General features: G+C 37.6%; 1 protein-coding gene across 1 annotated transcript in view; it reads left to right on the top strand.

The window, feature by feature from the left end:
* Drgx (Dorsal root ganglia homeobox) overlaps positions 1–14,007 on the top strand; it is a 37,717-nt gene that overhangs the window by 8,095 nt on the left and 15,615 nt on the right. The window contains exons 2-4 of the mRNA XM_030387007.2: positions 4,211–4,334; positions 12,310–12,401; positions 12,490–12,591. Of these exons, the coding sequence (XP_030242867.1) occupies positions 4,238–4,334; positions 12,310–12,401; positions 12,490–12,591 (291 nt within the window). The 5' untranslated portion in view covers positions 4,211–4,237. The remainder of the gene's footprint in view (positions 1–4,210; positions 4,335–12,309; positions 12,402–12,489; positions 12,592–14,007) is intronic.

Below are 14,007 nucleotides of genomic sequence, written 5' to 3'. Positions count from 1 at the left end.
TGGCTGCCCCAAGGCACAAGTGGAGCAGTGCAAATGCAAGTGCATTTCGCTGCAATTGGATAATTGCATTTGGCTGCCGTGGCAGCAGCAACTACTGTCTGCCAGCAGCCGCCTTAATTAGCTGGAGCTGCCCAAAAGTAGGCAATAATTTTAACTTAAATTTTTATTTGTTTTTACTTTTGTTAACACAAACGTGTTACTCCAGAAATTCCTTTAAATTTATAATAATAATGATTATTATTTTTTTTTTCTTAATATTTGTTAGTATTTATTTATTAAAGTCATACGAGATACTCCAAAAAACCCTTTGTGGTCATTAAAGATATAAAATTTAATTATAGCTCAAAGCGTTTATTTAAAAATTATAATTATTCATATATAACTAGTCTTTATATTCTTGTGGAATTTTAGCGGTTTGTTATTGATTAATTAAATAAAAATTTATGATAATAAAAATATTAAATAAATAAATTAACAATATTAATTATATATTATACTATTTATACAATAATAACAGTCATATTAAAATAATTCTCTTTTAAACTATCTACCTAAATTATGGGCTTTCTGAGAATAGTTATTTTCTAATAATAATATTATATTGCTAGAATTGTGATATGAAGCGTTTATGAACGGAATGTTTATAAAAATGAAAATACTCAGCTTTTAGTTCCTCTATAGCTCTCTCTATAGATCTGCACACTCAACTTTGCTCTGACAGTTTTGTATTAAACATATTTATAAAGAAACTACTTTTCTTTAGAAAATAATAATCATGCTGAAAGCATATTATGATTTAAAAAATGTATATATGTATAGCAAATATTAAAGATATATTTCATATATTTTTTTTTATTATGTCCAATGCAAAACCAGCTCTATAAAATTCATCTATAATACCTCTAAAAGAGTTTCCGTAATTCTTCAAACTGCATAAGAGAAATGTTCTCTGCCCCAACACACACACGCGCACACACACATACATACATGCTTTACCAAATATATAATTCTCATCAATTTGCGATAGTTGTGCAAACATTTGGGAATAGAATTACAGATTCTTTGCTTTCAATATTAGATAGTGCCAGCGCAATTTCCTGTTGCCTCTCATTTACAGTTTTCCCATTTCCATTTCAATTGCAATTAAAATTAATTGTGTGCATATCCACTAGATGACATAAACATATATATATGTACATACCTATATATACTCATAAAATATATTTATATTTATATCTATATAGCTCCTGGCAATGATTTCATTGCAGCACAAAATTTTTTGCCGCTTCCTTGCGCCGTTTTAATTTATTTGAGTAAATTTGTTAAAAAACAAAAAAAAAAACATTATGAATTTTATTTATGACGGGCACACGACCCAACCAGCCCAGCCAGCCACTCCCACCGTCGTGCACCACAAGTGTTAGCATATCATGTTACAGACTATTTCCGCCAAATTTACACACGCAAAATAATTTAACGGCATCAGCGGCAGCAGCAGCAAATGTCCTGGCGTCAGCTGCGTCCCTCAAGGCTGGGCCAATAAATTTCCATTTAGCATCAGCATCAGCATCGGCCAACAGCCAACAGCCAACAGCTGCAGCACACACACACACACACACACACACACACACAGCCTGACCAGAGCATTCCATTAGAATTGTGAGAATTTGTAATTTTGCATAATTGTTGTATTTGGAGTCCGTCGGCCGCAAAACTCATTTGCCAAATGGAAAATTGCCATTTCGTGTCTAATGTTGCACATGCGGCTCATTGGTGAGCCACGCCCACCTGGCTCCATCCAGTGTTGGGCGCAAAGTTTTGAGTGGCGCCCGTACTGGGACCGAGTAGGTGCTATGCCTGGAGTCACTGTTCACGGCCGGCGTGGCGTGTTGTTAGTGAATTAATTTCCATTGAATAATTTATGCTGAATTATTTGGCCGTATTAAATAGCCGTACACACACGCACACACACTAACACATGCTCACGCACTGGGGCCGTATACATTTTGCGGCCACTATTTTGGGCTGGCTTACACAGTTCTGGCTCTGGCGTTCCTCTGGCCCCATTTTGCATTTTGCTTGGCTAATAAATAGCCGGCATCCATGTTCTGCGTACGTGTCGCCTCTGTATACCCCATGGGCGCCAAAGTGGGAGCCTTACATATGTAAATCAAATCAAAATTCTATTTCTGAAATTGATTTTTACAATTTTAATGGGCTGATTTAAAGCAAATGTTTGCTAATGCTGAGCAGAGTAGAGCTGCACGAGTAGATTTACGACTGCAGTTGGGCGTGAGGAATGAGCACGATAATAATGGCAATGAGGCGAGCAGAGAGAGCCTCGACAAAGGGTCTTTGTTGTGGAGTATGTGTGTGATGGAAGAGGTTTTACATATGTTGGCCATTTTACTAGAGAGATGGATAGCTGTAAGCCCGAGCAGGTCTTTAGCCATAAGTGAAGAAGAGTTGTTATATTTTTAATAGCTTTCTAAATTGATGTAGAGCTGGGTTTTCCATGCTGCTTAGACTAGCTTAACAATTTTAAGTCAGCTATATATTCTTTTGTCTTTAATAATCAAGTTAAGAGTTTTAAGCGAGTAAATACTTCAGTCAGAGGTTTAGGTCTCCGAAGGATTCAAAAGATCTGCCAGCTAATCAGTCTTAGCTTTATGATTTTAACGCTTTAAATTAATAAATAAATATGCTATGCTACGCAAATAAATGTTTGCTCTATAGCAATATTACTTTTTGTAGTTGGACAGATATGGTGAATCTCTTCTAATATTTGCAATTTCTGTTATCATTACAAGAACCAAAATATTTATGTCTCTAGCAACAAAGCTTTAAAGTTATATGCAAATTATTCAAATCAACATAAACCCATTGATCGATAACTAGAAAACGGAATAAATATCGATATCCTCCCACTTGTATGCAGAACTAATTTTTTTATATTGATTATGAATTATAAATTGAATTTTTATATGCTCAATAAACAGATTTGTATATAGCTCGGTCAATAAAAAAAGGTGTAAATAATAATAAAAATAGTTTTATAAATATTTTTTTAATTTTCGCATTGCTAACTCAGCTTGCAATAATTTTTAAAGAGCCCAGCCTCTAGCGGATACGTATATACATATATCAATTTATAACTCATGAATATATAATGCGCTAACTCTATAGACAAAAGGCAATCAGTGCTTTGCTTTTAAAGTTTTATATATCAATAGGATTATTGACGGTATTGCAAGGAAATGTGTGTCATTTATTATATATTAAATAAATTAAAAATTATTTCTTACATTAATTTGATTAAATACAATTTTTTCCATATTTGTTATGTTAATTTCTTTTAGTGAGCTCTAAAAAAATTAATTGAGTTGAAATTTACTTTTTGCCCTTGATACTCATGTTGTGCATGATCTTAAGATTTCGACTTCTCACAAGTATCGTTTACATATTGAGTGCAAGGAAGAGTCCTTAGAATACGTTGATAGCATTGATAGCTTATCTGATCTAATCTGATCTGGTTGACTGCGAATGGGTTTGCCATGAGTTTGACATGTGAAATTCTTGGACTAATTAAGCGCTGAGCAGATGCAAAATAAAAAGGGCGCCAACTGGGCGACAGCCAGCGGCAGTGCAGCATACCGAGCAGAGTCGATGCCAGTTCATCAAACGGGCCCACAGCCAGTGGATCGAAATGTGGGAATAGTTGAGTTGAGTTGCGATGAGTTGAGTGACGAGCGGACTCGACTTTGCGGCAAATGCAATTAATTTAAATCAATTGATTCGTTTGAGGACAATTTAATTGTATGCAGACAGCGACGCCGCTGCAATCGGCGGCCGAGGCAGCGTCGAATGCAAAGGCATGGAAATAAGAAAAAACTCAAATCGATTGTAGATTATTTGTCATAAGGCTGTAATTGTCTTTAATTGAATCGAATTGAGTTTGAGGTGCATATGACAACATTAAAGGCGACGCAATGTCGGCCCGCATGCGCTGCATGTCGCAGTCGCAGTCGCAGTCAGCGTCGCCGTCGCAGTCAACATCAATTGAATTGCATTTAAATTACAAGTTTGTTCGGGCCTCAATATTGAAATGGTCGTAACAGAGTTCGAGTACGTGATTGGCAAATAAATTAATCATAATTACTGACAATCTTTTAACCAATTTGTATAACTTGTGTGTTCGGTCTACTTCCAGCTCGGTCCTGCAGCTGCGGGCAGAGGAATGTTTTGCTATCAGTGCCCGCCCGCCTTGCATCCGTGCGGTCCGCATCCGCCGCGCCTGCCCACACTCGACTATCCATTCGCTGCCACCCATCCATGTGAGTATGAGTATGAAGTGCACATGTACACAAATGTATCTCACCATCTATCAGATGCTTGGGCAACAACAGATTGCCAGATGCTCAGTGCTCAGTGCTCAGTTGAGCCCGGCCAGCTTCCAATTGAGTTTAGATTAAAAGCCAATGATAATCGCCCGACAACGGATTATATTCTACTTTTGTATCTTGTAGTTACATTAACGAATTATTCTATTAGTGGCACGAAATGAATGAAAAACGTGCAGCGGGTCGAGGGCAGCCGCTGGTTAGCTGGGTTCGGGCATTGGGATTGAGATTGGGACTGGGACTGGGACTTGTCGCATATCGAATTACACTGAGTCGCACATGTCGAGGGTTTGCATTGGGTTTTCTCGGGCATGAATTATGCGCAGAACTTTGCTGTGCTGAATCGGTCAGAGGGTAAGTGTGTGCATGTGTGTGTGTGTGCTGCTACAAGTGCCAATGAAAATGAAAGAGAACGAGATAGCTACAGAGTGTGTGTGCGTGTGCGTGTGTGAGTGAGAGCGTGTCTGTGCTAAACGAAGGGTGTCTTGTTGAGTGTCGATTTCGCATCTAATTAAATATTTCTAGAGTTCATGAACTGACAAATGTTTTTATTCTTTTCTTGCTCATTTTTAGCGCAGGCATTTGTGTTTAGCAAGCGAAAATAGTTATGCATAGATATGGATAGATAAGTGAATAGTAATTGTTTTAAGCTGGTAGAATGGGATGCTCGACGAGATAATCTAAATTGTTGATGTTTGAGCTTACAAAGCTAAAGGGACATTTTTAAATTATAATAAAATTATATTATTATATATTATAATATGCAGAAAGTTTATATAATTTCATATTTTTTTGAGATTTTTTTTTTGTTATTATTTTTTTTTAATTAAAATTTTTTATTTATTTATTTATTTATTTATTTATTTATTTAATTATCATTCACTTTGAATATATTTACTTTATTTTTTTTATTGCTTAGATATACAGTTTGACAATTTCATAAATCAGACTGGGGATACTTTTGCATGGTAATAATTTTATTTGGGTTCTTAGGTTAAACAATAATGTCTGCTAGTGTCTATGCTTGCCTCAGGGTTTGTCAAATAAAATGTTTTAAATAAATAAAAAATAAATAATAAATCAAGAAATAAAGAAACATTTATTTAAATTAATAAATACAAAATTAATTAGTTAGGTAATTAAATAAATTACTGAATGAGAAAAAGAATTACGCACCATGAATAAAGACGATATAAAATTTCTTTTCAGTATTTTTTGATGTTAGTCTGATCTTTTGAAAAAAAAAATACAAAGCTATATATAAAGAATAGTTACGAATTTAACACAAAAACTTTGTTTATCAATTATAGAAAAATACGAATGAGCTTAAGCATAGATTCCCATAGTCTTCTGCTCTGCACTTAATATCAAGACTCGCTCTGATTGCACTTTATAAAGGTACATAAAACGTGTGTGTGTGTGTTTTTTTTTCCTTCAATTTTGTTCATAATTCTTATGTCAGAGCATAAACGAAGCTGAGCGTGGGGAGTGAGCCAGTCAGTCAGAGAATTCGCGAATTGGTCGGGCCATAAAAATTCCATTAAACGCCATGCGACGGCGTCGACTGCGCCGAAAGAAAACCGCAGAGCAATTCGATTTGCTGCTATGCGCGCTGTTCGCTGACAGCCCTCAATAGGAGCACTCGATAACTGTAATTGAATAAAAAAGAAGCGAAACGAAGCGAACTCAATCGATATATGTATGCACAGCGGCGCGAGAGTCAAAGGAGTGCCAGCTTCTACTCAACTACGACCGAAAGGGCTGCCAAGAAGTGAAATGAGTTTTTTTTGCGAGATTTTTTTGTTGGGTTCGGTTGGGCTTTTTGCTTCATGCAATTATTTTTTAGCAAAGCGTTAATGCTTTGGCATGCAAATTTGCCTCAGCCGCTGGAATGCGCGAAAGTGTCGCACACGGATATGGCCAAAGTGTGCGGCGATTTCGTCAGCTGCATTTATTCAAATCTGAAAACTGAAATTTGAAATCTGAAATCAAAGTGCCACCTGCCGCCGTAAACGATTTTATTGATTTTTATTTATGTGTGCGTGTGTGTGTGTTGTAGTACATAAAAGGCGCCGACAAAGACGATCGACCGAATTTGTCAATACGTCTGACAATTTGTGCTGCTCAAATTGCAGCGCATTTAGTTTTTGGGATGCCTGAGCGCATGTTCGAGTACTTAATGGGATTAGCCAGAGACTTACGGACGCATTACAGCAACTTGAATGGGACGGACCCAGGGACTAACTACTTGTGTACATAATGCATGAGCATTCTGCACGTAGAGTTGCTCACGTTCAGCTCTCGCTCTCTCTCTCTCTCCCTCTCTCTCTCGCTCCCTCTCTCTAATCAGGTGCAAATTCCATTTTGGCCCTCCTCGACTGATTTATTCAATATGATATGACAGACAGGCAGCAGCTACTTCAGCTTGCTACAACTTGCAACTTATGCCCCATAATGTGGCAAGCTACGCATATTTACGGCTTATTACCTAACAAATTCAACTGTCGCTCATGATTCGGGCTCGAGCTGAGTCCTGGCTCGACCTACGTGTCTGCCAGGTGTTGCTAATGCAATTTATAAATTGTGGCTGCTTATCAGCTGCTCTAGCCGACGTCTGCTGCTCTGTGACTTTTAATGAGCCAAAAGCTGAAATACGAGTTGAATTATGCACGACAAATGTGAATGACATTAGACAATGTGAGACAGAGCCTTACGGCTAGTATGTGTGTACCAGCCAGACAGATTAAATGTTAGCATCATTATTTCAAGCTCAAGCATGAGCAGCATTATTGTATTCATAGGCCAATCAAATTTAAGCATTAGCAATCTGGACTTATAATGTGATTTCTGGTAAAGAATCTAAATTTGCAAAACCATTTTAAAAGAGTTGGGGAATGTTGATTTGTCATAATGGAATATCTAGAACATTTGATAGCTATTCTAATCTTAATTTGGATTTCAGCTCATTTTGTTTTCGTTTTATATATCTTCATTGCTTTATTGTTTTATATATCCATGGCTAATTAGGACTTAAAAATTCACATACTTATTTGAACAATATCATCATCAATATCTGTGCATAGTCTCTCTTTCATTCTATATCTATTTGCTTCACTCTCTCCCTCTCTCTCTGATTCTTATTCTTTCTCTATATGTCTCTTTATGTCTCTCTCTCTCTTTCACTATCGCGCTCTCTGACTCTTTCAGTATTTATCTCTCCCTCTCTCTCTCTCTCTCTCTCTCTCTCTCTCTCTCTCTCTTTCTGACTCTCTCTTTCCCATATCTTTCCGTCTTTCACTCTTTCTCATTTTCTCGAAATATCTCTCTTTTGCTTTCTCTCTCTCTCTCCCTCTCTCTATGTCTTTATCTCTTCTTCCCATTTACTCAAAAAATTTTCTATTTCTCTCTCTTACTATATCACGTTTGGCTCACTCCCCTTATCCTCTCCCATATATAAGACTCCCAGTGCCATTAGTCAGTAATTTCAATTAGATATTCTGCAGATAAGACTTTCCGTAAGTAATTTTTGTTAATGCACCAGGCCAAGCCACTTTTGTTAGATACTATCTCCTATCTATTAAATAGAAGCAATACGAAGAGAAATTATTTTCGAATATCATCCATTTAATTCTGAATGCAATAAAGTCTTAGACATATAGATACTCAGTTTCCAAGAACAGTTATAGAGTCATTTTAGACATTGTGCTAAGGGATTGATTAAGATATTTCAAGCTTCACTGTTTATCTGTGCAACATTGTGCAAAGGTAAAATAAATGTATTTACAATATCAATTCACAAGGACTTTATCATCAGCACTTCGACTGATGGCCTGTAACTAATGTCATTATCAATGTCAAACAGTTCTGGGATATCTTTGTATATATATATGCAAATATTTATATATATATGTATATCAAATATCTGAGGTAACAACTGCGACACTTTACGCAAATCAGAAAAGCTCAACATTTGCATGGCTAATTCAATTTAGTTTCGTTTCGTTTCGTGATTCGTGCTTCGTGATTCCGTCACTCGACACCAAGAACGCTTCTCAATTGCTAAACTAATTTAAAATTTCGAGCGCGTGCGACAGCGACGAGAGCTCAATGCGGGACTTTGGAAAACGAGAGTGTGACACAGGGGGCGGGGCTGGCAGGCAGACGGGCAGACGGACAGACAGGCTGAAAGGGCTGCCCTGTGCTTGGGGAATTGGGGAAATCAAGAAAAATGTGGAAGATGTCAGAAAAAGTGTCGCAAGACATTTTGCGAGCTGTGCGGCACGTTGCCCGAGCGAAACTGGGCCAAAACTCATTTACAGCAGAACTATAATAAATGTTAATTTGTCTGAGATTACGCAAGCCAACACACACACACACACACAGAAAGACTCAGAGGGTAAGAATCGAATGAAAATTGATTTTCGGGCTTAGTGTGTATAAGCAACGAATACACGAGTCGGAGTCAAAGTCAAGCTGCATGCCAATCAAGCAGCAGACACAGCCCAAAAAAGTTGCAGACAAATATCTTACAGATACACAGATACAAATACAAATGCACAGACACAGACACGAACTCAGACACTGATACATATACAGCAACAGCAACAGCTACAGCTATGACTATGGGCATGGCTACGGCGGCAGCTAGTGCCAAAGGGGGGTAGCTGATTGCAAGGACTCTCAACAGAGTCAGGACCAAAAATCCCTTAATGACGGTTTCGCTTGTTATGCCAAATGTTTAAAAATTGAATTATCTCCCATTACCGGCTACAGCTAACGAGCGGGGCGGCAGACACACAGACAATGCGAGAATCATGGAGAGGGGGACGGAGTGTGAGAGAGGGGAAGAGCGAGCGTGGCAGTTAGAAGCAGAGTTAGAGAGAGCAGAGCAGCTATAGAGCTGTCTTGTTGTGACCTATAAAAAGCTGCTTAAGAGGTTGCTTGAGCTGCAGAGGCGATAGACAATATTTATATATGGTATATTTTACTTATAGTGAGAGAAATGTATTTTGGGAATTTTTTATAGATAAAAGTAGATGAATATAATATGCATTTTAGTGAGATAATTCCTTCAGGAATGAGCCTGAAACAGCTGCCTTATGAAAGCAATCTGGCTAATAATGTCAGGAATGGAGATCGTTAATATTTCAGGCATTTAAGCATTGATCATATTCTTCATCATTTTTAACATTTATATAGACATAAAAAGAATAAAGAATTTTTAGAAATTAGTAAGACTTTTATTAAAATTTAAATTCTGAAACGTGTCTAAAAGCTTTTTACTATTTCTACAGTGTAAAGTTTGTAGTATGAGTTTTGGAGTTTTGTAACATAGCTAATTTCTAGGCATTCACTTATGAGTTATCTAAAGAGAGTATTAAGCAATTGGTTGTGCAGTTGAAATCTTAGAAATATTACCTAGCAGAGCAAATGTATTTATAAATAAATATATGTATGTACGAAGATGGCATAGAGAATCTTGCATATCACAGTTTTCATACGCCAATAAGAATCTCCTGTGCTGCTCTTGTCATTGAAGCAAATGCATATGTAATATCCCGATTTCACTCTCCGCAAATCCAAGTTAACTACGCGGTATTTCAAAGTCTATCACTCTTGGCATTGGCCATGTCTGTGCTGGCTTCATCTCTTTGCTCTGCGCTGCGTACTTTTTGAATCAATTTGCCAACAAGGATTTGTTAATCCTGTCTTCCTGACAAGTGCGGTTAGTTGAGTTGTTGTTGTTGTTGTTGCTACTGTTGCTGACTGGGCTGATATTTGATGTTTGGTCTAGTACGCAGGTCGATGCTTTCAGCATGAAATTCTTATTGGAGCTAGAAAGAGAGAGGGAGAGAGAGAGACGGATGGGCTTATGGAGAATTGACGCTGGCGAGCGCTTTGGGGATTTGCACTGGCAACCTAATTGTGCTAATTGCCATTGCCGTTTGCTTTTTTGGCCTCAAACTGTATGAGGCATGCCGCACAGGCCGTACATGCCGCACATGCCACATATTCAAGGCGTCCATTTGCATTTCAAGCAATTATTGGCAACAAAAAATTCGATTAGCCGGCAAAACGAAACGAAAACGAGCCGAAAAGTGCACGTAGCTTGGCTCATTGACTATTTGATTAGCCAGTCACTTTCTGTAGCCAGGATACTTAGTATACCTCCACCTACTCCTCCACTAATAATTCTGGCCAAATGCGTGCTTCATTAGCCATGGCCAAGTGGCAAATGGCAAGTGGCAAGTGCAACTTGTGCCTTTTACCTGCACAGCATTTGCTAATTATTATCATAATCAAATATTAATAGCGGCACAGACATGGCCAGCTGCATAGCGACACTTTTGATAAGTTGTTCGCCGGCCAAACAGCATTAGAGCGCATTAGGGGTATTCCCTGGGGCAGCGACCTTCTACCAAATGGGCGCAAATGAACGTCGAGGGCGGCTAATAACATTTTCCAGCTAATCGGATTACGCAACCTTCGCCATACACAGAAACAGAGAACGAAACGACAAAAAACAAAAAACCAAAAACGAGAATAGAGAAAGGAGAGCAAAGTTTTGACAAGGCTGGAGCTTAGGAGCGTCGAGCAGCAAGAAATTAAAATTAAATTTTGCAATTTGCTAGCTAATTATTTATTTAAAATCAAATTGAAAATTAATTTTACAACATGGCCAAAAAGGCTCGGCAACAACAATGAAACGTACAAATTTCGTTGGCCTTCCTCCTGCCGTGGGTCAAGTGCGGCTGTCAACACGAGCACAAACTTTGTCTTCCGCTCTGCCCACTCGATGGCTCTATTGCTTTCCTCTCTCAACTCGTCTCTCTCTCTCTATCTGGCTGTCTTGCTCTGTTATAAAATATTTGGCAGCATACAAAATGGCGCTGCTGCTAGAAAATTCAATTAGCCTGCAATTTTGGCAACAGATGGCTTTCAGCACTCAGCCTCAGTCTCTGTCTCAGTCTCTGTCTCAGCCTCGGCCTCAGTCCTGCCGTGCCGCTGGCCATCATCTTTTCTATATCTATATCTCTGTTATCTCACACACTTTTACATCTGACATTTGCTAGCTGCCAAGTAAAGAGTTGGCAGCAGTTCGCCAGTTGCTTGATAGCACCGAAGTTTTGTTACTCCTGCGCTGAATAATTAAATTTTAGACATTTCTTAAGCCAGTTTTAATCATTCAATTCGATTGCAGCTGTGTACTTATTATTATTATTATTATTATTATTATTTTTTTTTTTAATATGAGTAGATAAGAATTTAAAGTATTATATTATATATTTATTAGGCAATCAAGGTTCTATAAAATGTAGACATCATTTGTAAATTATATATATACAAATTAGTTTTAAAATCAAATATATAATAAAAATTTTATAATATAAAATTGTTTCAAAATAATATGCAATACATACATATATAACATAAATATATATACTAATATTTTTATTTTTTTATGTATAAAAAGTATAATAAAATATATATATGTTTTTTATTATTTTATTTTTCTTAATTTTAAATTATTTATTTTTTTTTCTGGTTAATTTTTTAATGCATAATTTTGCTATTTAATTTTTAAGCATTTTCAAAACACTCTGTACATTTCTAATTTATATTTTATATATATTCACACCCAAAAATGCATATAGTAACAAGCATATAAAACTTAAACTATTTTTCCTATATATAAGCCATCGTCCTGCACACTTATCCAACACTGCAACCGGCTTAGTACCGCTTATGTTGCCTAAGCTCAGGCAGCAGCGCCAACACCTGCAGCTCGAGAGCTGCAACTATTTCAATTATGCCAGCTAATACAAACACCTTAGGGAAAGCTAATACCAAATGTCTCACTCACTCCCTCTCTCTCTCTCTCCCTCTCTCTCTGTTGCACTGCTTACAGATACCAGCTACTCGTATCACCCTGCCATACACGATGAGACGTTTGTGAGGCGCAAGCAGCGACGAAATCGCACTACCTTCACACTGCAACAGGTAAGCAAGGCAAACTATTCCAAATGCCAGAATGCAGAGGAAAAACTAAGAGGAAAAATATGTTAAATTTTTAATGTTTCGGCTACAGCTGGAGGAGCTGGAAACGGCATTTGCCCAGACCCATTATCCGGATGTGTTTACACGCGAGGATCTGGCGATGAAAATTAATTTAACAGAGGCGCGAGTGCAGGTGAGTGAAACAAACAGCAGAAACTGTGACTGTGAGTGTGACTGTGACTGTGAGTGTGACTGTGAATATGATTTTGATTCGGGACTGGGGCGTAGGTCAACCCTGGCAAATTATGCAAAAATATTAAGAGCCGAAAAAAGGTTAAGTAACAAAAAAGAAAAAAAATTATATGAGTGGAATGAAATTGTATCAGGTTTCCCAAGAATAGCGAACTGGGCAACCCTAGCCCAGTCACGCAGCCTGATCAAAGCTACTGTGCCCCGCCCACTTTTCCATTGCTGCCTTTCGCTCTCTATTAATAATGCATATGCATGTCGTACATAAGGAGCGACAGAGACAGATGGAGAGAGAGAGAGAGAGAGATGGCCAAAGAGGTAGCTCGTTGGGGTCATGTACAACGTAATGCAATAACTGCCTTTAAAAATATTCTATATACATTTTGAATGAAGCAAATATGCAAAGTTCTTATAAAAGCCAAAAACTCTGCCCTCACTTCCTGCCCCAGTCCCGTGCCTCGCCCTGCCCTGCTTTGCCCCTGTCCGTCAGCCCATCATCTCCATCATCTCTTTCACTCGCTTTCCATAGCAGCTTGGCCAGCTTTTTTGGCAGAGCAGAGCAGAGTCGAGCAGGGCATTTCTCGTAATAAATCAAATTTATTTTTCAATATACAGTTAGATGCGAGTTTTATGTAGGTTGATAGACAGTTATAAAAGCTGCTTTGTAACGGCATTTCGGCAGCTGACAGAAAGAAAGAAGAATGTACAAAAATATATATTTATATACATATAAAGTTAGTAACGTCCTGCGCTGAGAAGTGCAAAGAAGGGCTGTATGAAAAATTGTATATATTTAAATTTTTAGTTGAAATTTAAATATTTTGTTGAGCGTTGAATGAAGTTAATTTTAATTAATTTTTATCTGGAGTTTATAGAAATATTTTTATAATTATATAAGATAAGATTTTTATTGAGGTAAATATAATAAATATATGATCTATTTATATTTATATTTCGCAATGCTTTCCCAACACGTTGCTCACTTTTATATGCAGTCACATTGTCCATTAAAATTTATGAACTTAAGCAAATAATTGCGCTTGCATGCAAATTAAGTCAGCGAATCAGAGAAAAAATAGAAAGATCTAGTGAGAGAAATGGCAAATTGTAAGAATTGCAATCATTAGCGTTGACAATTTGTGACACTGTGCCGTGGCTTATTGTCGGATTAGCTGCTGGGGCAGAGGACAATTAGCGGATCTACAATGTAGTTCCACTTCCACACACACACACAAACACACACACACACTCGCACACTCAAGACGTGGGTGGCTCAGTGGCACTCAGGCACGTTGCCCACGCGACAGATTGAGAGACTGAGCAAATTATGTGGCAGCAACTTAATGAGGATGCAACCTTA

Source organism: Drosophila navojoa, chromosome 3 (assembly GCF_054131105.1).
Source record: "Drosophila navojoa isolate 15081-1374.11 chromosome 3, UAZ_NAV_1.0, whole genome shotgun sequence".
Taxonomy (NCBI): domain Eukaryota; kingdom Metazoa; phylum Arthropoda; class Insecta; order Diptera; family Drosophilidae; genus Drosophila; species Drosophila navojoa.
Note: the sequence above shows the minus strand (reverse complement) of the source record. Positions and strands in the feature narration are given on the sequence as shown.